The 27,014-nt window shown below is 44.2% G+C and overlaps 1 protein-coding gene across 33 annotated transcripts in view; it reads left to right on the top strand.

The window, feature by feature from the left end:
* The window catches only part of MAP4K4 (mitogen-activated protein kinase kinase kinase kinase 4), a 144,657-nt gene that overhangs the window by 42,877 nt on the left and 74,766 nt on the right, over nt 1-27,014 (top strand). For all 33 annotated transcript variants that reach the window (XM_056128234.1, XM_056128231.1, XM_056128203.1 and 30 more), the window contains exon 3: nt 17,098-17,154. In XM_056128234.1, the coding sequence (XP_055984209.1) occupies nt 17,098-17,154 (57 nt within the window). The remainder of the gene's footprint in view (nt 1-17,097; nt 17,155-27,014) is intronic.

Below are 27,014 nucleotides of genomic sequence, written 5' to 3'. Positions count from 1 at the left end.
TGGTCCTGGTTCAAAAGAAATACTGTCAGTAATCTTTGTCTGTCTCTTTTCAACCTCTGAAGATTTGAGGTCCCCTTTTTGTTAAGTAAATAAATAGTTAACAATACATTATTCACTTGTATGTACCAGTAAGTAATATTAAGACTTTAGCCACTTGTTTTTACCCCTAAGTGAACAGAGTAGTAATAACAGGTCACTAAGTATAGACTGTATGCCAAAAGCAAAACTAAAAGTAGTTGTATAGAAATGAACACAGTCACAGACTGTATCTTGAAAGAGGATGTCAGAGGTACCTGTCCTAATTCTGTTAATAATCGACGCTTTCTGTTTTATCTGAAAAGTGGTGCGGAGGTAGCATAGGAGCCAGAGACACACCGGGCCTGGTACTACCACATGCCTGGTCTGGATAGAACCATTTTCACCCTAGTGAGGGTGTCTTTATTAGGTTTCACCCCTAAAACCACCAAACACTGCTTGGGCTACCGCTCCCCCCCCGCCCCCCCAGAATTGAAGTGCCGAAGATGGATTCAAAATCTCCTTCAGCAGTAGTGTGGGGTGCCCACGGTTTGGGTCAACCCATGGCCTGGAAGAATAGAACTCACATCTGGGTGCCCGGGGTCTGGCTCTGTAGCTCTCTGCAGGTGCTCATGGCAGGAAATGAAGTGGGGGTTGGGGGGTAGCTGGTTCCTGCAACATTAATGGGGCAGGAAGCTGGGCTTAAAATAGTATGACCATACTCCCACCTTGGTGGGGCTGGACACTGTGTACCAGGATTTTTGGGGCTGCTTTGTTCTCTTCAGAGTTCTTGGGCAACTTTCTCTGTCACCGAGTTTTCTCTTGTCTCATGGGCCCTGCATGGGCCTTCATGCTATTTCCCTTCTAGTCTAAAGTCTTAAACCGTTTGTGCTTTGGTAGGCAGGTAGTGAGATTGCAGTGAGGGCAGAATGAGGCCTGGAGAACCAAGCAGCATCTTTCTTCCTTGATTCTCCCTGACTCCCTCTATGGACCTCTGTGTAGGATTCCGCATCCTACAGAACGTTCAGAAAAGCCATGCCCATTGAGATGCTGTGGACTGGTGGGGTGGCCTGGCACCAGAGGAGACTCACTTGGCAGTTCAGTGACCTGGGTCCTTACCCTGAAAACCAGGCTGAGTCCTGGCCAAATGGGGCATTTTCAGGACTGGGAGTTACAGGGGTGAGTTCACTTTCATTTAAGACTCTTGAAGACGCTTTGTCAGTCTCTCCCTTTGTCATCAGAAATCTTGTGTACCACACTTAGAGCCTCTTATTTAAATGTCTGCATGAAAGCCTCCCCCAACAGACGTGGGCTTGGGAAACTGCCTCTGGTGGCTAGGAAGCCAGGTCCTTACATTTCCATTCTCCTGTATAATTCCTTACTTTTTTTCTAATTAATGTGTAGAAACCCTTAGTGATTTCTGTCGAGGTCACACCAGCAGTGCTCAGGGTTTACTCACGGGGGGGGGGGGTTCAGTGAAAAGTGGGGGGGCACAGAACCTGGGGTGTGCACTTGAAGAGTTGTCTTTGAGCATCTCCTTGGTCCAAATAGTAATTAAATTTTTCTTTTGTTTTGTTTTATATTTTGGGACATACCTGGCACTGCTCAGGAACCCAGGCAGGTTGCATACAAGGCAAACACCTGACCGCCAGCCCTCAAATCTTAGATGTTTTACTTAAGTGAAAGCATTGCAGGTCAAATATTTATTTTGCCACTTTAGTGCTCAAATTGGAGATCTCTAATAGTTAGATAATTGGATATTTTTCGGTGCTGAAGATGTATAAGAAATGATCCATGTAGATAGCGTTTAAAAATATTCATCAGAATCTAAGGTGAAAATTAGAGATGGGAGAGCAGGCAAAATAAAAGATAATGTTATGAATCCAAAATGTGAACTTCTAATGATTGGACAGTTAAAATGCTGACCTTGGTTTCTTTAAAAAGTCATTGCCTGAGACTCTTAGCAGGAAGCTGCAAGAAGTAAGCTCACTAAAGTGGGGTTCGAGGGAGAAAATGGAACTCTCCCATTTCTCAGCAAAGGTAATGGAGTGTGATTGTGGCTTAAGGTATGTTCCATAAGGAGATGAGATGTGCTGCTACCATAGCTTACTTTAATGTGGCTTAATGGGGGAGAGAGGTACTTTAGGGTTGGGATACAATGTTGTCCTTTTAATTTAGTGAAATACAGTATTATTGGTTGTGTTAGTAAGATACACTGTTATCATTGACTCTGGGAATTTCTTCAACATTCACTGCATTTAAAACTGTTACTTCCACTTTTCTGTGTTAGAAGTCTTATTTAAATTTAGAAAACAGTTTCTGTTTAGTTTTTCAAAATATGGGCCATTCCTAGGGATTTTAGTCCTGTGCTGTTAGCTCATGCAGGCTGGCATTTGGGTGCACTGATACCCCCAGCAATGAGGGTGTGTGTGTTGGGTTTTTTCGATAGCACAGCGGTAGGGCGTTTGCCTTGCACGGAGCCAACATGGCCGACCCAAGTTCGATTCCTCCGCCCCTCTCCGAGAGCCCGGCAAGCTGCCGAGAGTATCCCGCCCGCACGGCAGAGCCTGGCAAGCTCCCCGTGACGTATTCGATATGCCAAACACAGAAACAACAAAATCTCCAATGGAGACGTTACTGGGCCCACTCGAGCAAATCGATGATCAACGGGAGGGCCTTTACTTTACTTTTTACTTTTTAATAATAAGAGGCTTCTACCTGTGGGGCGCTGGGAACTGTTGGCAGCTTTTGGCCCTCTTGTCTTCATGGACCCAGTTTGCCCTGATGATAATGGCTCTGGGAATGCCTTCCTCACTCTGTCATTTAAGCATAGGTACATATGCAAGAGCCTTTCTAGTTCATGTGCACGAGCCTTCTAGTACATGTTCAAGAGCCTTTCCAGGGATTATTCAAGTGAATGGTCCTCCCTCTTTTTTCTCCATGCTCAGGGACCATTTGGCACCAGCTTTGGAATCCAGGTCTCCTGCAGAGCATATGACCCATCCCCCAACCCCTGAACCACCACCACCTCTTTCTTGTACTTCCTGTAAATAGTCATACAAGCTCACTAGAAAGAGGGGTGTGGGGATGAAGGGGTGGGGAGAGAGAGAGAGAGAGAGAGAGAGAGAGAGAGAGAGAGAGAGAGAGAGAGAGTCAGGCAAATTGATTTGATGTCTTATTTTGATAAACACCATCATTGCGTTCTAGCTGGTCATCTGGAAGACTCCATCTCTGCTATGTGGCTGGTCTCTTTCCTTCTTAACAGCTAGATTGAGTAGTTAGAAAAAAGATGAACCTTGAGCTTCTGATTTCTCGTCCTTTTCAGATTTGGGTTCTCTCCCTCCCCTCTTTACATCTTAGACTTCCTTTGAAAAAGAAACAGGCCAGCGGTGCCTGCCTTGTTTCTGTTCAGGGTCTAGAGGCTCCATTTCCTTTGTCTTACACATCATTTTTCTAGACCGTGCCTGGCCTCCTAGGTGGAGACAGCTGCTTTCCACAGGAGAGAACAGCTGACACATAGGAGGGGTGGCTCTGTGGAGCCATGGACAGGGGACACCGTTTGCTAACAAAGCCATGAGCCAGCCGGGTCCCCTGGAGGAAAAATTGCCCACAGCCAGGCCCCCCTTTACAGGCAGGGCCAGAGGTTTCGTGGTTTCCGCTTTCCATGGATAGAAACTGCATCTTCCTGTTTGGATCTTGGCCCAGCCAGCGCCTCAGATGAGCCTCTCCATCTGCTCCAAGGGAAGTGGTGGTCTTTTGGGCCAGATTTTCCAAGTGGCTGTCTGCTGGGGTGTCTTCTGGCTTCTATTTGGGCCTGATCTGTTGTCTCCACGGGGACCTTGTCCTGGGCTCCCCGGGGTTTCTGCAGGTACACCTGAGCCAGAGGCCTCCCTGGGCAGAGTCTGAGACACGGGGTGGGGGTGGGGGGGTGGAGACGGGATGGGACTGGGACTCTGGGCAGAGTCAGGGGGACGGGAGAGGGGAGAGGGCTCTGGCCTGGCATCCCACATGCAGATTCATTCCCCTCCTAAGTGTCATGCTTGTGGCTCGGGTGCATGGAGGGTTGTATCAGCCTCTAATTAGGCGGGACTTTTGCCTTAGTGATGGCAGTGACAGCACGATCTGTGAGACCTGCTAATCACTGGGTTAGAGGCGCTTTAATGCTCTCTTGCTTGTACTTAGACCTTTTCCACCCCCTCCCTTCTTGTTCAAGTTTCCCACAGATAAAACTGACTTCGACTTGGGACTTTTCTCAAAGATGCTGCTATTGTGCTACTTAAAGCTTAGCTTCCAGACTCCACGAGCAGCTAATTTAAAAGATTCTCCTCTCTCCCCCCTCCTTAATTGTTGTTTATTTGTGTGCTTCCTTTACACGTGGCTTATTACTGCAATTACTTAAGCCACCTCCCAAAGTATATGATTATCTAGCATGCTTATTCTTTGTAATATTTTAGCATAATGAATTGGGAGCACAAAGGGGGCTCTCTGTTTGCATTTCCACATCTGATGGGGGTGGGGGTGTACTCTGATGTTTTCAGCAAGATGTTGATCTGCGGATCCGTTTTCTCCTCCACAGTGGGGAGAGAGGGTGGTGGCTAGAGAATCTTGGCATATTTGATACTCCCTGCTTTTCTTTTAGTAGTAATAGCTGCTCCACCAAAGTCCCAGAGCTGGGCTAGGCCAGAGTGAGTCAGGCTCTGCAGGAGCAAACCCAGTGTGTAGTGAACACCAGGGCACTCTCTGTGATGGCAAGTGTCCACGCAGCCACTGGGCTCAGGCACATGTTGCTCTGGGTGCCTGTCACTTCACTCCCTCTCTTACTCACTTTGCCTTGGGGTCTCTGTCCCAGGACCCTATCAGCATCACTGTTGGGTTTTTGTACAAACTGAAATCAGTTCTTTTTCCTTCCTTCTGCCCCTTCAGTAACACCCCAGTAATGGTTATTCACTGGTCTCAGCTCATGCTCAGCTAGCTCTGTCTGTTGGAAGGTGCAGTCCTGCTGGGCTGTGGGAAGTGAGCCCAGGGCAGGGTGATGCTTTGAAAGTGTGGCAAGATCCGAGTTCCTCTTCCCCCTGCTTCTCTGTGTCCCACACAACTCCTGACAGTGTTCTTTCCTGCAGCAGCTGCTGTAGGTCTTTGGCCCCCCTCTGAGATTGCCATGGCGATCAGTGTGTGGTCCAGATAGGCCTGGGGTAATGACATCAGTGCCAGGGTGGCCCCTCAGAGAGCCCAGAATCCCAGCTTGTGACTTGCTTTAAGACTTCTCTGATGCAGACTTTGTTTCCTTGGGCTAAGCATTGGCCCCACAGTCAGAGGATGCCCCCTTCAGTACTGTACCTGTACCTTCTGTGCAACCTTGTGGCCACACTGGGTACTCCTGGAACGCTTGTGCTCTGCCTAAGTGGGGCTCTTTGCTGGGTCTCAGGTTGCGATGGGGGCTCAGCAGAGTGGTGGAACTTGGGGAGCCCCCAAAACTCTGTGGGATCCAGTGTTTGCTCCAGACCTGAGTATACCTGGGAGTTAAGGATGACAGATGTGTCTGTTCTAGGCCTCTGCTCATCTTTCAATGAACTAGGGCTTAATTTTTATCTTTTATTGGTTATCTCTTATCTATTAGTCCTATCTGTCTCTATTATCTTCATTACCTATTATCATCTATTGTCTATCATTTCTATTATCTATCAGTCTCCTTTTATATCTATCATCTACTTCCATTATTTATCTTCCATCATTGTCTATCATCTACCAGTCATCTATTATCAGTCATCTCCATCATCTGTGTTATCTGTCATCTGGACTATCTCTCAGCCATCTTTATTAGCTATTATCTATCTTGTCTATCATCTGTCTTCTATCAATTATCTTTATTGTTAGTCATCTCTACTTCTATTATCTATCTTTTATTATCTATTCACCTTTATCAAAGGTTTGTAGGGTGGTTCCAGGTACTTCTGAATTTTCTCTCTCAGAACTTCCCCTGTCAGCTTTAACTCTTCATTCTTCCACAGACTGGTGGTTGGAGCAACTTTCCTGGGCCATTGCTTTGTAAGGTGTGCTCTCAGGGGCTTGGGATTTAGATAGCCAGACCAAGGGCACTGGCATTCTGTTACATGCAGTGGTAGAATCTGCAGCTTCACAGCCCACATGACTCAGGTACCAGATACTGGTAATGATGTGCTCGGGTGCATGGAGGGTTGTATCATCCTCTATTCAGGGTGCCTGTGGCAGCAGGGTGACATGGTGTGAAATGCAGGTTTTATTTTCCAATTACAAATATTTCTCTTTCTCTATAGTTGTCCTGGGAGGACAAAGGGAGCATTGGATGCTTTGAAAACCATAGCCAGGCTTGTCAGCAGTGCCTCTAGCCCCCAACACCTGAGAATGGTGAATCTTGACACAGGAAGCTGTGTGCTCATGGGGGAGAGGAGCGCACTGGATTTGAGGTCAGAATCTCTACATATGAGCCCATGCATGAGTGCACAGGAAGGAGCCATCAGAGTTAAAGAACAGCGGGGCCGCCCCAGGTTACACCCTGTCCTCAGTGTGGGATTCTACGTGATGTGGGCGTGTGCTGCTTTGTGTGTGTCTGTGCATGTCAATGTGTTGGTCATGTGTCGAAGTGTATGTATAGGTGTGTAGGTCACTGTGGGTCAGGGCGTGCAGGTGTGTGTATTGGGAATGTAGTGTGTGTGTGTGTGTGTGTGTGTGTGTGTGTGTGTGTGTGTGTGTGTGTTGGTGCATGTAGTAGTTTGGCCCTCGGCTGATGAAAGGCAGGGTTAGCCTCAGTGACCTTGGTCCTTTATTTCTTCTGCTTCCAGGCTCGCTGTGTTGGTATAGCTAAGGAGACTGGTCCCTATTTCTGTGCCTGCCAGTTTGCTATCTTTGACTAATATGACAGGCGCACTGTAGTATCCTGATGTGGGTTCCCTGGACTTTGTCTGACCTGGTTCTCTTCTTGACCCCTCACAACTTTGGGAATCTGTAAGTGGGCACCAAAGACAAGTGCTTCTTGGGGCAGCAGGACTCTGGGGCTGTTGCTCTGGTTACTGCCACTCTATTCAGGGTGCCTGTGGAAGCAGGGTGACATGGTGTGAGGAAGTGGCACATGCCTCCCTCAGCCTGAGGGACCGCAGACAGACCTGCCCACTCCCCCATCTCGACTCCTGTCTCTGCCATCAGTCTCTGAGTGAGACTGGAGCGTGTCCTGGACATGCACCTTTGCTCTGAGACCTCATGGTCCAAGAAGTGGCCTTCCCCAGTCAGGGTCTCTTCTCACCCCTGCTGAGGCCACTTGCCTTGTGATTTGAACAGCTTTTTTTTTTTTTTTTTTTTTTTAATCAAGGAGGCATCCTTTGGTTCAGTGGGCCAAATTCTTTAGTAAAATAAGTATTTCAAGCACCACCATTGACCCAGTTCTGCTATGTAAGCTGGTTGGAGGACTGCCCGGCTCAAGGATTCCTATTTGCGTTCATTTGGAATATCACGCATCAGCAACAGAAGTGCATAAATGCTTGTTGACAGCATCAGGGTGGAATGGGGATGCCTTTGTGGCCTTTTCCTTGTAGGTGAGGAGGAAAGATTAGGAAATAGTGGGAAGCACTTAATTTCAGTCCCCTTTGCCAGCTTGTCTGTGCATGGGGTGTGCATCATGGCCAGAAATGCCAGCCTGCAAGAGTCAGGGAAGGTGATGGTGTCAGAAGACACCCAGTCACCACCTGGGTAGCACAAACTCTATTTAAAGTTTGAAAATTGGTCTTTCATTTGCTTATTCACAAAGCCCTTTATTGTGATGCTTTTGAGAAATCTATAATTGGTGTGTACAACTCAAAAAAGAAATGGTTATTTTTGCACTAGGAATTTGGGGGAAGGGGTCATTGGCCTTTTAATAATAAAGTTTCTCGCAGCACATAGTGATTTTTTTGGGGGGGGGGTTGGGTGGGTGGGCTGGCTAGGGGGATTTCATGCATGTAGGCAAGTGCTCTATCACCAGCTGCTTCCTTGCCCCTCACAGAAAATGCTTTGAGGAGAGAATTTTCCATTTCAAGTGTTGAGCAAGAAATCTCTCTGTTTTTCATGGGAATATTTTCTTGGTGTGAGTCTGGGTTTTTGTTTTTGTTTTATTCTTTTTCTGTTTCACTGAGTAAGTCCTAGGTGGGCATAGAAGCTTTGTACAGGCCTGTCTTGCCTTTGAAAACCTGAATTGATGGCATGGACGTATCACTTTGATAAGGGACACTGAAGGGAGCCTCACAGGGCTAAACCCTAAAGGCAGTCCTTATATTTTGAGTATCAGAATTATAGATGATCAGTGAATTGTTCTGTGAATATTTAGCAAGACAAACTGTTGTTAAAAACAACTTTGGGGGATTGCCTAGGGGGAATTAAATTCCTAAGGTGGGGATGGGGGCATTGTACTTGTGGTGCTCAGGGTTTTCTCCTGGCTCTGTGCTCAGGACTCTCTGCTCTAGCTGTGCTCAAGGAAACCATATGGGATGCTGGGAATTGAACAAAGGTTGTCTGTGTGCAAGGCAAGTACTTTAGTAGCTGTGCCATCTCTCTTGCCCCAATGGATAATATATTTTTAAATAACATGTTTGGGACAGGCTTGGCAATACTCAGGGGATGTATTTCTAGCCAACTGGGATAACGTGCTGGGGTACCATGTATGGCCAAGGATTGGATTTGGTTCCTCCAGCATATGTGTAAAAAGCCCTTGTTCAGAGCTGAGTATGCTGTGGAGCCCAGAACAACTCTTCTATCATTCTTTCCCTTGGATTACAGGAGCATCAGCGTTGGAGTCTAGAGGACAGTGTCTTGCTGCTCCACACCTTCCCCCACCCTGTCAGCAGATTCCTCCTCCTTTCTTACCGGCAGGATGGTGGGTGGGCACAGGCCAGTCAAGAATTGCATTCAGATTTTGAAAATGAAACGAAGACAGACACTGCTCTTAGAGTCCATTCACAGGCCTCAGTCATGTCATTTTGGAGGTTGCAGCAACAGAAATGGTTTTAGTTTGGAAACCTCCTCATTCTTCTGTGGAGAGATCAGGGAGAAACACACTGCTTATACTTGCACTTTTCCACACCTGCTCTAAATATCCCACTCAAGGGCAGTTTTGTGTTGTTGTTGTTGTTGTTGTTGTTGTTGTTATTTTGTTCAGTTTTTGATATGCTAAGAAGAAAGCAAGGAACAACTTGAAAGTCTTAAAACTTGGGGTAGTGGTGATGGGAAGGGATCTTGGACAGATCAGAAGCCCAGAAGGGAATCATAATGCTTGGCTTTCTTTTATCCCGTGCCTTTTGATTTGTACCTGAAACTTCTCTTTTCTTTCTCCTTCTTTCTTTTCCTATAAGCCTATGAGAAGAGTTGAGTTTGAATACTTTGGTGATGCTTAATGTGCTTATTTTAGTAGTAAAATTAGTGCAGTGGGTATAATTCTAACAGTTAAATGAACTATGAAGTTACAAGGGAGAAATGTAGGAAAACTTCTTGGTTGGGAAAATGATGAGAGGTAGAAGAGAACCCATGGCTGGAGAAACAGTACAAGGCTCTAAGAGCTTGCGTGCATGCAGCTGGCCTGGGTTTGATCCCAGAACCATGCCTGGTCCCTTGAGCACCGTCAGGAGTGACCCTTGAGCACAGAATCAGGAGTAAGCCCTGAACACTACCCGTAGAATTATGTGTCTTGTTTTTTGCTCTGGGTAAATATTTTTTCATTCTAATAAAGTGTTTGTGAAAATTCACTATTTTATCTTATTCCTCCTCCTGGAGTCCTGTAGTATTATAGATTTGTGCCATTCCAATGCTGTCTGCTCTTCCTTCACAGCAAATGACATAGTTCAATCTCAGTTAATGATAACGTGGTGTGACACTGGATTCATCGAGTAGTCATTCTTGAAGCTCCTTCCTCTCCCTTCCTCTCAGCCACCCCCTCCCCTAATTTGAGTTTCCTTTTCCAGTTTGATTCTTTTTCTTGTTTTTTTTTTATCTTATTATTTATTTATTTATTTATTTTTGCTTTTTGGGTCATACCTCACAATGCGCAGGGGTTACTCCTGGCTCTGAACTCAGGAATTACTCCTGGCGGAGCTCAGGGGACCATAAGGGATGCTGGGAACTGAACCCAGGCTGACTGTGTGCAAGGCAAACGCCCTACTTGCTGTGCTATCATTTCAGCCCTCTCTTTTCATTTTTAAGAGATCTTTGGGAATGCATATGGGGCACACCCAGTGGTGCTAAGGGGCTATCCTGACTTTGTGCTTAGGGATAACTCCTGGAGGGGCTTGGGGGACCAGTATGGTACTGGGGATCCAGCTAGGGTTGGCTGCGTGTGAGGCAGTGCCTTCCTCCTCATACTATCTCTCCAGCCCTTCTAGTTGTTTCTTACCTCTTCATCTGTGAGAAACTTGAGCATTAACCTGGTTTAGACTCCCTGCCTTGGAGCACAGACTTAAGGTTATCTTACAAGCTTGCCTATCAAGACACTAGCAAGAAAGGATAAAAGGATGGGAGTTCAGATTGAGAATTATATGGTAGACTATTTGAGTAAGAATCATTTCTTCATTAATAGTTAAAGTAGTAGAACGTAGTAAATGATGTTTAAGTGAGTAGAAAACTCATCTGATCGAAACTGTAGGTGCTGTTAATTTGTACAGGGTTGTAGGAGAAAAACTCAGATGATCTATTTCAGTTGCTATTTGAGTGATTACGTGTTTGTGCTTTTGTGATGGTTTTTATAACTAAGGTTAATAGTTGACCCTTTTGAAGACAACCTCATGTTGGAGAAAAACATTTCACCACTCCTGGTAGTTTTGAAATTGACGGGGTACGTGATCTTAGGTGAGCCACACTTCTGAAGCTCATTTATCAGATACCGTGATACATTATCACAGCAGCTACCCTGTGCGCATCCTAATCACTATGCTGTCTATGGGGATGAAGTTATTTGCCACCATCGTTGTAGCAATAGCAATGCTACTAGTAATAATGATAAATAGAGGCCAAGCTTTCTATTAAATGCTTTATGTTCTGGGGATTGAACTCAAGGCCATATGCCCCTGGCACATACTCCTGAGTGGTATATTCCTGCTGCTTGGGGAGCCTGTTCTTAGCCAGCAGGCTCTGCTGCCCAAGGCAGCTGCTGTTCCCAGTTTGCAGAAGAAGGGCCATTGTCTACAGTCAGTTGGGTTGGCACCTTTGATCTCTGTCCAGCAGGGATCAATCTCAGAGAAAGAGACAAACATAAGGAGACAAACAAACACCGTGACTGTTCAAGTGAGCTGGTCATTTATTTAGTACAATATCTTCACAGCAGTATCCTCACAACACATGAGCCATTGTTTTAAGTTGACAGACTTAAAGATCGTTAGTAAGCATGTCAACATTCAGTAGGTACATGATGAGCAGAAGCTGGGCTATTTCACAGAGCCAATCAGCAGGGACCCTTAAAGTATAAAGTTCTGCTAATTTCCTATTCTAATTTTGGGTATGTTGTCTTCTACATCTGAAAGACCCTTAATAGTTTACACTGTTCTTCCTGTGGCAGTGTAAACCCTTTGTGTTCTAAGACCTAAGCTGTTTTACCCAGGAGAATATTCCAATCTTGGGGTATTTTGTTAGGGGAGGATTTTCCACAGACATGTTCAGACAGGTGTGATAAGCCAATTGTGCATCTTATTTCTGCTAGAGGTAAACCTCCTGCCCAGTGTCCTGAATTCATTTCACTCTTCAAACAATGTAGTATAGTGTCAAACACATTTCACTCTTTGGACATCACGATCTAGTGTTAAACACATTGACGTTGGAGCAGTATTTAATACATGAAAAAAAAAGAAGGTAATGAAAATGTTTCGTATTTTTCTACTTTAAAATATTAACAGAAGCTTCATCATTAAAAATATGGACAATGCAGACAAGTAAAGAAAGCTGATCTCACTAGTAGCTTCTGGTCGTCAACAAATAAGAAAGCATTTTATTTGCAGCTTTTGAACCCTTATGTAGGGAATGTATTTCTTATGGGCGGTGTCTCTTATTGGCCAGTTATCTTTGTTCAGTACCCACTCGTTAAAGTGCTTTAGGAGTGTGATATCTTGCCAGTCATGTGATCAAATGTCAGGTCTGGTATTATCAGATTGATTAATCAGCTGTCTCACCAGCTAAGTTAGAAAGATGACTTTACCTAATGTTGGCCTATTCTAAAGGATGGATTTCACTAAAGTTTCTTTTGTGATTTTTAAATTAAAATTGCTGAGCCATAAGTCAGTTGGGCTTTTCAAGTTAGTAGAAGAAGATTGTTAGAAATGTGTGTTGAATGTTAGTTTATAGAATCTACATGGTCTGAAAGCTTGGCTGCAAAGACTTTCCAGGCTTTACTTCTTAAAGAAGAATGGGAAGGCTGTTTCTTTTCCCCCTTTTCTTTTGTTTTGTGGACACTTTGCTTTTGGTGGTGTTTTTGTATTTGTCATTTTCTTTTTGAAAGTGTCACTTCCCACCCTTGATACTGTCCAGACACTTGCTCAGAACTCTGCTGTATGACAGGGTGCGGTGACCCTCAGAAGGGACTGCTCTTTAATTTTGTTTTGTTTTGGGCCCACACCTGGTGGTGCTCAGGGCCTACTACTGATTCTCTGCTAAAGGATTATTCTTGGCAGTGCACCCGGGACCATATGTGGTGTCCGGAATGAGACTGGGGTCAGCTGTTCAATGGAGGTGCTCCCCCTCACTCCCTGCAGGCTCCCCTAATCTCTCAGGGCCCATAGCTATACCTTGTCATGCAACTGTATCTTAAAAAAGCATCTCTGCACCACCAGGAGTAATTCCTGAGTGCATGAGCCGGGAGTAACCCCTGTGCATTGCCAGTGCGACCCAAAAAGTCAAAAAAAAAAAGAAAGCATCTCTCTATTTCTCCCATCTGAACCTACATCTGGCCAACCAACCAGTCTTTTCTGGAAAGGAATTTCTATGTATGTGCATATCAAAATGTTCTCTGTTTTTCTGTGTCAAGGTGATCTTGCTCAGTGATGTCTTACCAACAGTGCTCTCGCTCCCAGCTGAAACTTGAGTTTGCACTTTTGGCCTATTAGTTTCAGAAAACTGAAAATGACAAAAGCAGCTTGCAGAGCCTAGTTGAGTGGGCTCTTTGTAGGACTGAGAACATTGGCCTGATGTAATGTTCCCTGAGGCTGTCACTTAATTGCAAGGACAGGCTAGTCATTGATGTTCATAATGATCTCCCTGAGCCATTAAGAAAAGCATCTGTAATGCACTCAAGATTTTAGGCAAAAGAAGATTTCCGTTCAGATTGGTCTTTTATAGGAAAAAAATGGGGGTGCATTTGTTATTTTACTTTTCCCTAACTGCATAGCAAAATGACTCTTGTTTAGAGGAGGTGAGGTGGGGTGCAGTGGACAGTTGAAGTCTAATCTTGCTGTCTGTTTGAAGGCTGTATTCTTAGCAGAAGTCCCGTCTACATGTTCTGCTGTTGGGGCATAATTTTCCTTAAAGGGAGTATTGTTCCAGAGAGAGCAGCTCTGACCTAAGAAAGGAATCATTCTCCATTGAGGCCTTTAATTTTAAGCTCCCTAGCAAATAGAGTGTCTTCTTACAAAATTGCAAGTTCTGACTGATCTCTTAACACTTGGACGTTACTGTGCTTCCCTCCCTACCCCCCTTTCTTGTTAACCTACAGGAAGAATGAAATTCTCACTAACTTTGTTTGAGTACAGGAATATGTGTCTGGGGAAGCGGTGTGTGTGTGTGTGTGTGTGTGTGTGTGTGTGTGTGTGTGTGTGTGTGTGTTTGTGTTGTTATTCCTTCTCTCTTGTAAGGAGGCGCTTAGAAGATGGGTGTTTCCTAGGATATGGTTGGTTTGAGCTGTCTTCTCTCCTGGTCTTAGATGGTTTCTGGAGTGTTATCTTGGTTGTATACCCTCCTCCTCCTACTCAAACTTTTGTTTTAATTTTGGTTAGCGGATATTTATTGGGAAGGAGCAGCCATGAAGGAGACCTGTGGTTCTGGGCTTAAGCTTGTCTTTGCCTTGAGGATGGGGGTACTGTAGACTCAAAGAGAGGGGTTCTGTGATGGGACAGCCAAGAGCTCATGCCAGTCACCATACACACAGCTTACATATTTGCTCTTAAAAATAAGAGAAAATAGAAGTGGGTTGGAACTTTAAAGGCAGTTTTTTTTTTTCAGTTTTTTTTTTTTTGCTTGGGGGTGGGGGAATTGTAACTTTAAGTAAGAGAAATGTATAGAGATTTTTCATTTATTAAACATGTACAATCTCTTCCAAACCTCAGAATTTATCCTTTCAGAATTTATTCTTATTTTATAGTCCTTGTGTATGGACAGATTCTTAGTGACCTATCCACCTTTATAGCATCATATGGAATATTTTTGTTGTTCTAACTGTGCTCCTAGTCGGCTTCCTTCTCTGTTGAGTTTTTTTGTTTAGGTATCACACCTCCTGGTTCTGGGGCTACTCTTGGCTCAGTGTCTAAACTAGGCTTGCTTGACCTTTGAGCTCTTAAACTTTTCAAAACATCCACTGCATTTTATGTAAGATAACTTAACATTTGTTAGAATTACCTTGATGACAATCCAACTGCCAAACACAAAATCACCTATAAAATAATGAGTTCATGTAGTAAATACTATGTTTCCCCAAAGATATATAGGCACACGATTTGTGCTTTCTCATGTATTTGGAGCAATGATTTTTATGAGTCCTAGGGACTGTTTGTAAACTCTCAGATTCCTGTAGCATCTTAGGGGAATTCTGGGCTTCAGATGTGAGAGGGACAGGACAGTGAGCTCTGTGGGTGAAAGTGAGTTCTGTAACCGAGTGACTTCCTTCAGCATGACACCCCTTAGACCTGCAGCAAACTAGCCCTGTAGAGGCAAGTAGCGCATCACGTCAGCATGGCTGTGCGCACGCTCGGAGGCTTGGAGGGCGAGCGGGGAGCGAGAGGCTGCAGCTGGATTCCTTCTGCCAGTGCAGCCACAGTCCTTGTGCTGGGCTGGGAGAGGTGCCATTGTGTCCCCTGCCTGCCGCTGTCCTTGCTGGGATTCTCCTGCTCACACCTCAGGGAAGCCATGTCTGCATGACCATCTCCAGACAACTCAGAAGACTGGTGTCTACCCGGCAGACTTCCACAGTGGGTTTATACGGCAGCCCCCAGAGTGTCTACATGACAGCCTGCACAGTGCAGCCTAACAGTTAGCCATGTAATACTATACGATACGGTCCTTTCTTATGTAAGGTAGCTAAATAATAAAAGAGGAAAAAAGACTTGAAGAAACGTTAAGTTGGTACAATTGGACATTTGTAGTCATTTGTATTGGAACATTCCCAGCTTGGTGTAGGGAACACACCAGTGAATCCTATGTGGATTACTCAACTCTCACAGCTCTAGTTCTTTGGGAAGTAGATTGAGGAACCTGTGCTGAGTTTTGTGGGGAGCTGGCGATGGTGCATAATGAAAGATTTATTGATAAAGTGACCCTCAAGAGTGAACACCCACATCATGGAGCCTTGGGTCTTTTTTTACTTCAGCCTGATCTCCAGAAGTGGAACATGCCATGGTGCCGCAGAGCTGAGAGTCATGGGCACATCCCTCTGGGGAGGAGAGAAAAGAAATGGCCATGGTGCCTCCTACATTCACTCCCTCTGGCCCCCGGAGTTCACGTCTCAGTGAATGTACAGGTTCAGCTCTATTTTAATGGAGTTGTGAGGGTTCAGGTAAAGATGATACAGCATGAGTTGGTTTTATGGTATATATTAGGGATAATAAAAAATTGGGTGGCTGACATTCTTTGCCTCAGGATTTATAAGCTTTCTCGGCAAAAGGCTGTTGCTTTTCTCGGACTTTGTCAGAGGCAGGCAGACACCTGCTTCCACAGCAACCTGCTTTTTAAAACCTTGCTGTGATTAGGTTTTTTGGTCATTGTTATTCCTTCCTTGGAACATGTGTCATAAAGGTATTTGTCAATACAGGCTTACTATCTGATTGTTGGAAACATGATAAAGTGTTCAGGAACTTTTTTTGGCTTGCATGTCTGCTGAGAACTGTTTGACTTTTCCTTTCAAGAGTGCCAGATGTCATGCTGGGGCCTTACCCAAGAGGGGTGTGCTCTGTATTGAGCACCCTGAGTTCTTTTTTTCAAATAAAGAAAGGAGCTTTTTTTTTTTCCTTTCCCATTCATGAGCTAAAGGTGAATCAAGTACTGAAATCTCACTTCGGGAAAGTATGAGCAGTCTGATTTGCAGGAAGTGATGTTGGTTGTAGTAATAATTTCAGTATGAAACTGTGCTATGCCTCTAACACTGTGAAGCACTGGGGATAAATAACTTAAACTGTTTCTTTAAAAGCAAAATACTCTTTGAATGCAATAATCTGATATATTGGCAGAAGGTTGAAGTTCATCTTTTAGACTTTTGTAGTCTCATTGAGGGAAGGGCACTGCTTACTGTTGAACTTAGGAGAGACCCTTTAAAAATGAAATTCATAGAGAAACCTCCTCTTGGAATGTGGTAAGCACCTCCGTGGTCTCACAGCACTGTCTGGGATCCGGAGAGACAATAGTGGAGCTCTGTATAGAGGGTTTTGTTTTGTTTGCTTGGTGAGGATGGGTTGGAGGGCCCACCACATTTCCTTCCTGTGCAGTGTTGAGAAAGGTCAACCTGATGGAAGACAACATGCATAAGTTAAACCTGGGGAAGAAAGTGAGAATAGAAAGTGGGAGTTGATGCTTTATCAGCATCCATTTGCTTTTCTAATTATTTTGTTTATTTAGAAGTATACTTTGGTATTACACATCGCCTCACAGTATTGGATGCCAGGGAATCATCTTTACATTTGGGGGTAAAATACAAGAGAAATGATTTGTTGAAACTTAGGGCACTGGAGAGAGTGTCTGAGAGGCAGGCAAGAAGCAGGCACTTGCTTTGTGTGTAGACAAGGCAACCCTGGCATAGCATGTGGTACCCCAGTTCCCAAACCAAACCAGATGGAAACAAACTTTCGGTTGTTTTTCTCTAGTGATTATATAAAATGTTAATGCCTTTTCTTTCTTGTGTTTCAGGGCCGGCATGTTAAAACCGGTCAGCTGGCGGCCATCAAAGTCATGGATGTCACAGAGGTAAGTTTGGGTCACAGATTAGGGGAATTGCTAGATAAAAGACAAGACTCTTCCGATCCCTCCACCCCCCAGGCTAAGAGTGTCATCCTGTGTGGAGAATAGATCTTGAGCAAGCGCCCCTTTCGACGCATTGTAAGTTCACAAGGTCCAGCAGTCTTCTTGGCTTAGATTGTTGCAGATGGTCCCCAGTAACTAAGAATCCATGGCAGTATTTTCTTTACCAACAAAGCAAAAAACCCTTTCGGTATGATGTCATCCTTTGCAACATAATGGATTGTAATTGGAATCATCTTCTCTAATGGAAAAGAGAAGATTTGAGGAGGGATCTGGTGGTCACATGTGTAGTATGATTGAGCAGTGGGGGATGAGTCTCTGGGGTGTTAGGCAGCAGTTGGACCATTTCTTTTATTTTTAACACTAGGAAAGAAAGGACATCCAGCCAAGTTCCCAGAGGTTTGAAAACAGAAACATCTGCTAGAATGCTGTGAGCAGATTGTTGGCAAAATTTAGTAGCAAAAAATACTTCTTGAAATGGTCACAAGAGGATTTTCTGTGTAGCTTTAGAAGGGAAAGAAGCGAAATTAATTCAGGCCAACAATTAAGTGACTTTGTGCTTGTGAGTGTACATTTATGTGTGCAGGAATCCATATTCAATTCATTCCGATATTCGCCATAGGTTTAGTGAGCTGCGTCTCTCTTATTCTGAGTTATTTTTATCTGAAATTTTACTTCACATGCTCGTGACTGCTTCTGACTCGCCTCATGATGGTCATGTCCACCATCTTACGCCACAGATTGGAAATGGAGCTAACCTGTAGTGTTGGGCCTCGGGAGATGTTTAAACCAGGCCCTGCTCCCTTTGATCCCCAGGAAGCACTGACAGCGAGTTGTTCTCAGTGTGTGGTGGGTCCCACTCTTCCTGTCTCATACCTGAGGACTGCACTGTGCTGGTCAGACTTGCACTGGAACTGCCAATCCAGAGCAGGGTCCTCAGGCCTCCCGCTGCCACCCCTTGTTTACCAGAGAGAGGTAGTGATGATGAGCTCTGCCAGAAACACACCTTGCTTTATAAGATGCTGTTCCACTGAAGTTTTGGTCTTGTTCACTCAGAAACCTTTTACTGTTGCTCAGTTTTTTTGTGAATCCCCACATTCACTTAGGTCTTTCACAGTTGATGAGCTCTGGAGAGGGTTTTCTTGCTTCTGTTCTCCCTTAGTTACAAATGTTCATCTCCAGAATACACGTGTCTGTAAGAGTTAGAAAACCTGGGGCTATAGAGCTAGTTAAACAAGTAGGGCATTTGCCTTGCGCACAGCTTACCTGGGTTTGAATCCTGGCATTCCATTCGGTTCCCTGAGCATTGCCAGAGTAATCCTTGAGGCTGAGCCAGGAAAAACCTCTGAGCACAACCCAGGTGTGCCCTCCCCCATGCCAAAAAAACAAAGTAGAAAACTTTGTTATGAACCAAGGATAGGAACTGAGACATCCTATAGGAGGTGACCAGGGTTATTTCCATGTCAAAGAGGATAATGGAGATTTTTTTTTTAATGAAAAGGTACCATTGCTTCACTCTGTTGAGTGACCAAAAGAATCTTGCAGTATAAATTTTTATTTTTCAATTAATTTTTGCTTTGGCGGGGATGGGAGTCGGCTCTGGCTCTGTGCTCAGGGATCATCCCTGGAAGGATTCAGAAGGTCCAGATGAGATACTGAGGTTTGCACTGGGGTCAGCCACAGGCAAGGGGCGGGTGGGAGGGCACCCTACCTGCTGTTTTGTTACTCCAGCCCTGTCTTTGACATTTTTTAAACACATGTTCTAACTTGTGTGTTGACTGATGTATGGATATCTAGTGTTTGTGTTGTGATGCTCTAGGGCCATGGGGATGCTTGGGGTGGTGTTAGACCTCCACTTGATGAGTGTCCACTACTTATCCCTCCCTCCATCCCAGGGTCCTATTTTCTGTGAGATTTTGGAAATGTGTATAGAAGCATTGGGAATCTCTGAGGCTGAGCTGTCTCCATGACTGATAGGGCTCCTTTGGACATTGGGCAGTGTTTTTTCCATCCATGCCTGCATCTGATCATGTGTACAGAGGATCATTGTTTCAAAAATACCACATGGACACCAGAAGGTGGCTTGTCAGAGAAGCACTTGCCTTACATATGTGAGGCCCTGGGCTTGGTATCTAGTGACACTTCCTCCCCAAAGCATGGAATATAAGAAAGTATCAAGTAAAGATTGGACTGGAGCAATAGCACAGCGAGTAGGGCACTTGCCTTTCACGCAGCCAACCTGGGTTGATCCAGGTTTGATTACTTCACCCCTCTCGGAGAGTGTGGCAAGCTACCAAGAGTATAGCGCCCACACGGCAAAACCTGGCAAGTTAACCGTGACGTATTCGATATGCCAAAAAACAGTAACAGGTCTCACAATGGAGATGTTACTGGTGCCTGCTTGAGCAAATCGATGAACAACGGGAGGACAGTGCTACAGAGCAGTACTATCAAGTAAAGATTAGATCCTCATGCTTTTGTCATTTTATGGTGGCCATTCTTGGTGCTCTGGTGCTTTTATTTAATTTATTTATTTATTGTGTTTTGGGTCACACCTGGCGATGCTCAGGGGTTACTCCTGGCTTTGTACTCAGGAATTACTCCTGAGTAATTCGGGGTATTCGGGGGACCATATGGGATGCTGGGACTCGAACCCAGGTTGAATGCATGCAAGGCAAACACGCTACCTGCTGTGCTATTGATCCAGCCCCACTCTGGTACTTTTTAAAAATCATCTTTTTATGGGCATACAGTTATACTATTCACACATGCCTTTGTGGATGAGGTAGACTGTCTTTGACTTGCAGACAAAAGGTATTTCCTTGCCTGAAAAATTATGCCATTTTGGAGAAATGTTTTTTTAGGAGTCCTTTAAAAATAGCTCTATGAAGCCTATATGTGCAGACAGTGAGTCTTTGGAGCAAGTTCAACCCAGTGCATCGTGACCCCTCTGGCCTCTCCTGGGACTGTTTCTTGTCAGCTGCAGAGGGATCCCAGAGCCTGTGGCGATCATGGGTGGGGCATGCCCTGCACTGGCCTCTGGATAACATGTCTTCTCCACCCTGTTAGGGCCTCACGGCTCTTGAAAGCTATGAGCCTGGCCAAGAACTTGGGAGCAAGCTAGTATGACAGAGAATTTCCAGTGGCTATTTTGTGGTTTCCTTTCCTTCTAGTAGGAAGGGGCTTTTAGAGGTCTGTCCTTGAGAGTATGTTCCTAAATGCCTTTTGACTTCAAAACAGGCCCATATGCTGCTTCTTGGGGGCAGATCATAGGCGTCCTGCCCACTGAGCAAGTTGCTGTAAATTGAGAGGCTGCTGGTTACTCCTCAGCAGGCCAGAGTGGTGGCAGATGTGGGCAAGAGAATTGTGTGCCTGTCTTCTCCCCGACTGCTAGCTACTGATAGCCCTGAAAGAAAGTGCTTGAGGTGAAGGCTTGAACGTTATCCCTCCTGATCCCTTTTTGCCCAAGAACTTTTACCTGATTTTGGGTTCCTGAGCATTTAAAATAGGTACACAAGTCAAGCATTTCCCATTATAAATCACGGATTTATTTTAAAACAATTTGCCACATTCAGCTGTGTGACCACACTTGGGGTCATGTCCCGCAGTTCAGGAAGCTGGACTCCAGACCAGAGGCTCCAAATTTTGCTTGATTCACCCAGAGCTTTTACAGGTCCAGTTTCTTTACTGTCCAGACCACAGCTATGACCATCACTTACCATCTCTGAGGGGAGCATGGGCAGCAGTGGTCTAGTTCTGTTGAAATTGAACCCTAAGTTGTCCCACCTGTGTTACTGGGGTATCCTTGGAAAGCAGCCAGCTAAGAGCCAGACTTGTCACCTGGGCAGGAAGTGGAGACGCTCATTTGCAAGAGATGTGAAGGCCTTTATATAATTCTTCTTGGACTTAAGCAATTTTAAGAGCTGACTGTTGGTAGGATTTTGAGTGATTCTTTCTAAAGAAAGCTCTTTATCTAATTATCTCTGAAAAGGGTTAAAGTACATTTTTAGCATGTTTGAACTGGGTAAGACTAGGACATGAAGGCTCAAATTTTGTTTTTGAAATAATCGATTTAGAGGATTTTCCAGAAAACTCTTAAAGGAGGTTCCACGTATCATTTCCCTCAGTGAGAACATCTAACGTAACTAGCACGTTTCATGTCTGAAGTCTCTGCACCAAATAAAGCAAGGCACTTGTTGCTTAACCAGCTGGAGGTTTCTAGTAAATGAAGCTGCACTGTTTCTGCCTGCATGGCTGGAACCCACGCAGGCCACTGAATTTTGTTGTTGTATACAGTTTACAGCTCTTATTCAAATATTCAAAGTTTGACAAGTTCCTTTGTGCGAGTGTGCGTGTGTGTGTGTGTGTGTGTGTGTGTGTGTGTGTGTGTGTGTGTGAAGGGGAAGAGAACCAAGAAGCGAGAGTTGTTTTGAGGGATACTTGAATTGGTAGTTTGATTTCTTCAAATGACAGACCATTCTTTTAATCTTTTGCCCTGCTATCCAAGTTGTATTATCTCTGTTAGAACTGTGGATTTCATAGTGTGTTTTCTTCCCATTTTGAGTAGTTTATTGTTTTGAGTTGATTCTGGAACATAAAAAATTGAATTCTCTTGATCAGTAGTTCTCAGCTTTGGGTCCATAATCTCTATGAGTAAGATTTGTGTCTGTTTGTTCACACTTTAATAATTTCAGTCATTTCCTCCCAACATTTTACTGTGAAAATGATGAGAACTCTACCCTTTGCTTAGATGTAATTAATGGTTAATGCTTTGTTTTTCTATTTGTTGCCTTGCATTCAGCTGACCCTGCTTTGAGTCTCCTGCCCCACATATGTTCTCAGAGCACTGTCAAAGATTACTCCTGAGCACAGAACCAGGAATGGGCCCTGTGCACACAGATGTGCTCTGTCCCCCCAAAACAGATTTTTAAAAACCTTTCTTATCAGACTACCTTCTCTTTCCTACCTTCAATAACGTCTGACTCAGTTTATCTCCTGCTTTTTTTTGTCGTTGTTGTTACTTTTTTTTTTTTAACAAGCAGCATTCTTTCTCCTCTTTTCTTCAAACTCAGTTTAGATGAGTTTGGATTTCAACTCCCTAGTTTGATTGTTTTTTCTTTTCCTTAATCTTTATGTAGGTTTCTGTAGAGAAAGGTCCTGTGTAGCATCTTTTTTTTTTAGTTTTTTGGTTTTTTGTACAGGACAGATCCTTGAAGAAAAAGCTCTGAAGTCAGACAGAGAGAAATATCTCAGTGGGTGAACGTGTGTTTTGTATGAATGAAACCTGAGTTCCATTCCCAGCATCCCCAAGAGTGACCCTAGGCATCAAACTGGGAGTAAATCCTGCGCACCCCTGGTGTGCCCCTCCCCATTAGTTATAAATAAATTTTGATTCATTTTCTTATTTTTATATAATTTGGAAGCTTATAAAATGTACCTTGGAGAGTTTATATACTTTGGAGAATCACCCTCCTGATTTTCAGTCAAGCAGAAAAGCCCATGGGTTATGGAGCTGTGCCACCTGGAGGTGCCCAGGGGGACCTTCCAGACCACATCTGGCAGTGCCAGGGACAAACCAGGCCATGTCAGGCAGTGCATGGGACCCTCCAAGACCACACCTGTGAGTCTGTGAGGCCTCAGGACCACACCTGGCTCTGCTAGGGATGGCTTGGACTCTGCTCTGTGTAAGGCACGTACCTGAACCCTGCCATTCTCTCTCTGCCTCTTTTGTTTTAATAAAAGAGTGTGACAGTGGTTTTGAGAACTAACCCTCTCACAGGGTTCTCATAGAAGGCAGCAGCCTTCCTCAGTCTCCCCCCCCGCCCCACCCTCGTGATTGTGTCTCCGGCAAGCTACCGAGAGTATCTCGCCCACACGTCAGAGCCTGCAAGCTCCCCGTGGTGTATTAGATATACCAAAAACAGTAACTGTCACTGTCACTGTCCTCCCGTTGTTCATCGATTTGCTCGAGCGGGCCCAGTAACGTCTCCATTGGAGACTTTGTTGTTACTGTGTTTGGCATATCGAATACGTCACGGGGAGCTTGCCAGGCTCTGCTGTGCGGGCGAGATACTCTCGGTAGCTTGCCGGACTCTCCAAGAGGGGCGGAGGAATTGAACTCGGGTCGGCCATGTTGGCTGCGTGCAAGGCAAACGCCCTACCGCTGTGCTATCACTCCAGCCCAAAAACAGTAACAAGTCTCACAATGGAGACGTTATTGGTGCCCAATTGAGCAAATCGATGAACAATGGGATGACAGTGCTACAGTGCTACAATCCCCCCTTAATGAAATTTTAAGATTTCTCTGAATATGTATATAGTAAATATGTATTATTCATATATAGCTATGAGTCATACTTAAAAGTGGTTAATTTTTCCTGCACCTCCACTAAGAGCCATTTTTCTATCCCTGAGGACATTACCAGCAGCCTTGAGAACATCTGGTATAGAGTTAGGTAAGCATAGCGTTTATCAAATGAGCTAGGATAAGCTTTGTACTATTTCCAGTATTTTTCTTTTTTAAAAAACTTACTAGAAATTAGAATTAATCTTCTGGCTGGGAAAGTGTAGATTGCATGAATGGAGTGGATTTCCACTCCTACCCGAGCATCCCATTGGCGACGGGACAGGCTCCTGCATGGCTTCACTTAACTGTCCACAGATGCCATCATCCCTCTTTGTAGATAATAAAAACCAAACCTGAGATTTGGGTCCAAGCTTGTCTGAGCAGCAAGCCTGTTTGCTGATAGTATAGTGGGTAGGGTATTTGCCTTGCATGCAGCTGACTGAGTTCTATTCCCTGAACCCCCAAAGTCCCCTTAGCCAATCAGGAGTGATCTTTGAGCACAGAGCCAGGAGTAAATCTGAGCACTGCCCTGTGTGGCCTCAAAACAAAAACAAAAAAAAAAAGAGAAGGTATCCCTCTAGTGTGTAGTTTTGATTCATTGGACTGGAAGTGGTTACCATGGTTTGTGTTCTCTATTTTACGTTTTTTAATTTTTAATGATTTTTAAATTAAATCACTGGGATACAGTTGCGAAGCTTTTGTGATGAGGTTTCAGTCATACACTTTCCTACCACCAAATTCCTTAATCCCTGTTCCCCACCCCCACCCCCCGCTTGCCCCCAGCCTGTCTTTGTGACAGACACTTTTAATCTTTGTCTCTTTCTTCTTTTGGGCATTATGGTTTGCAATACAGATACTGAGAGGCCATCATGTTTGGTCCTCTGCCCACTTTTCAGTGCACATGTCCCATCCAGAGTGATCCCTTTCAACCATCATTGTCATAATGGTCCCTTTTCCATCCCAGCTGCCCTCTCCCCCAACCCTTGAGTCAGGCTTTCAACCATGACCCTTGTTTCTATTGTCCCTGGGTGTTAGTTTCAAACTATGTTTGTTTTTTCCTTATATCCCACAAATGAGTGTAGTCATTGTGTCTGTCCTACTCCTTCTGGCTTCACTCAGCATGATTCTCTCCATGTCCATCTACTTATAAGTGAATTTCATAACTACTTTTTTTGTTTTCTAACAACTGTATAATATTCCATTGTGTAGATGTACCATAGTTTCTTTAACTAGTCATCTGTTCTTGGGCATTTGGGTTGATTCCAAATTTTGGCTATTGTGAACAATGAACATACAAGTGCAGGTGTCATTTCTGCTGTGTGTTTTTGCACCCTGGGGGTATATTCCCAGAAGTGGTATTGCTGAGTCATAATAGAAATTCAAATTAAGCTTTATTCTTTTAAAAATGCTCTTTGGAAAGTTATACTAATTTATTTATTTTCACAATTGCTGAACACTTTTAATACGCATTATTCTCAAGTCTGGGGTGAAATAGAAAGACCATGTTCTGGGAGAAGCTATTCTTGATATACTGGTAAAGTAAAAGTTGCTGCAAAAGGATTTTTTAAGTAATGGTTAACTGTTCCAAGCAGAAAGAACTTTCATCCACAGTTTCTTAGTTGATCCCCTTTATTTCATGAAGTGAAGGCATTTTCCTAACTAGAACAAGTTGCACTGTACTGCACTGTCCTCCTGTTGTTCAACAGTTTGCTCGAGCGGGCCCAGTAACGTCTCCATTGTGAGACTTGTTGTTACTCTGTTTGGCATATCGAATATGTCAGGGCTAGCTAGCCAGGCTTTGCCGTGTGGGCGACATACTCTGGGTAGCTTGCGGAACTCTCCGAGAGGGGCGGAGGAATTGAACCTGGTCGGCCATGTCGGCCACATGCAAGGCAAACACCTACCTGCTGTGCTATCGCTCCTTGAATTTAAAAAAAAAGAAAGAAATGACCCAGCAAAATTCTCTGTAACCTAAATTGCTTTTTAAAAACAAGGACAATATTCTTTAGCATCTATCTCCTACTCACTGTGGTTTATGGTGTGTGTGTATTTGACTATAAAGGTAGATTGGGGGTTTTGTCTTGATACCTGGTTTTCATTGTTAGCAGTGATATGCACGAGGGCACTGTTCTTCCCATCCCCATTCTAAAATATGTCACTGATTCCCTGCTCCTTAGTTGTATCCCTAACCTCTTTTGTCACTTAGTCTCTCTCCTTCAGGAATATAGCACCCTTGGATGCAAAGATCTTTTGATTCTTTTTATTTCAGTGATGCACCATGGTAGTAGGTTTCGTATTTGGATTATAGTAGGCATTGCATGGATGCTGTTGATTGAATGTTGTCAGTACTGGAAGTCATAGTCTAATACCCCATCCTTTCTGAATGCTTTTCATGTACAAAAAACCCAAATTTCAACAGTCACTTTTTTTTTTTTGGTGGTATATTAAATCGCTCCACCAAGAACTCCACCACCTAAAAACGAGGCTAGAGTGATAGTACAGTGGGTAGAGTATTTGCCTTGCATGGGGTCAACCCGGGTTTGATTCCTCCTCCCCTCTCAGAGAGCCCGGCAAGCTACCCAGAGTATCTCGCCGGCACGGCAAAACCTGGCAAGCTAGCCATGAGGTATTCGATATGCCAAACACAGTAACAACAAGTCTCGCAATGGAGATGTTACTGGGCCCGCTCAAGCAAATCGATGAACAATGGGAGGACAGTGCTACAGTGACTTTTCATTATGTTTTTATAGGCTTTCAGTGTACACAAAGTAGTTACTATTTTTATTGTTTTGGAAGATAAAGCAAGGAAATAGTCTGAAGAGTGAAAGTTATTGTAATAAACTCTGTGTTCCTGCTGATCTTTGACTGTGACTCACTCCACTGTTTAATTAAGGTTGTTGTGTCTCAGTACTTGTTAACATACCAACTTCAGAATTTCTTGCTTCGCATGGGTGGAAGGGAAGACAGCTTGGTACCTGCCTGTTTCTCCACTGAACTGTTAGATTGTGTCTGTGACCCACAGAAATATCAGGAGATTTCCCGGGAATACCTAGTGGCACCAGCACCAAAGCCATCAGGTCTAAGGAATCAGCTATGGAAAAATTGCTTAATGCAAAATGACAGATATACTTTCTTGAAGACATAAATGAAGATATAAATGATTCAAAGACCCAAGATGGCTTTGTGCAGACTTGAAGATTTCAGAGAATTGGAAGTATCGTATTGTGTTTTGGGCTGTATTTTCTTCATTCTGAGTTTTTGAAATAGCCATTTTATCCCCCAGGGAACAGCAGCAAAGACTGAGGCTAAAGTCTGACCCTTTGTATATTGGAAGCAGATTGCAGGAGCCAATGGTGCTATGTTCTGAGATGCATTTCTAAGGAATTCACACATTTGTAGAGATGATAGATAGGAAGATTTCATAGCTCTACAGCAGGCTTTTTCCCTTTATGTTCATAAT

This window comes from Sorex fumeus, unplaced genomic scaffold, assembly GCF_029834395.1.
Source record: "Sorex fumeus unplaced genomic scaffold, SorFum_2.1 ptg000006l, whole genome shotgun sequence".
NCBI lineage: Eukaryota > Metazoa > Chordata > Mammalia > Eulipotyphla > Soricidae > Sorex > Sorex fumeus.
The sequence above is the reverse complement of the archived record's forward strand: the minus strand, read 5'-3'. Positions and strand labels throughout refer to the sequence as shown.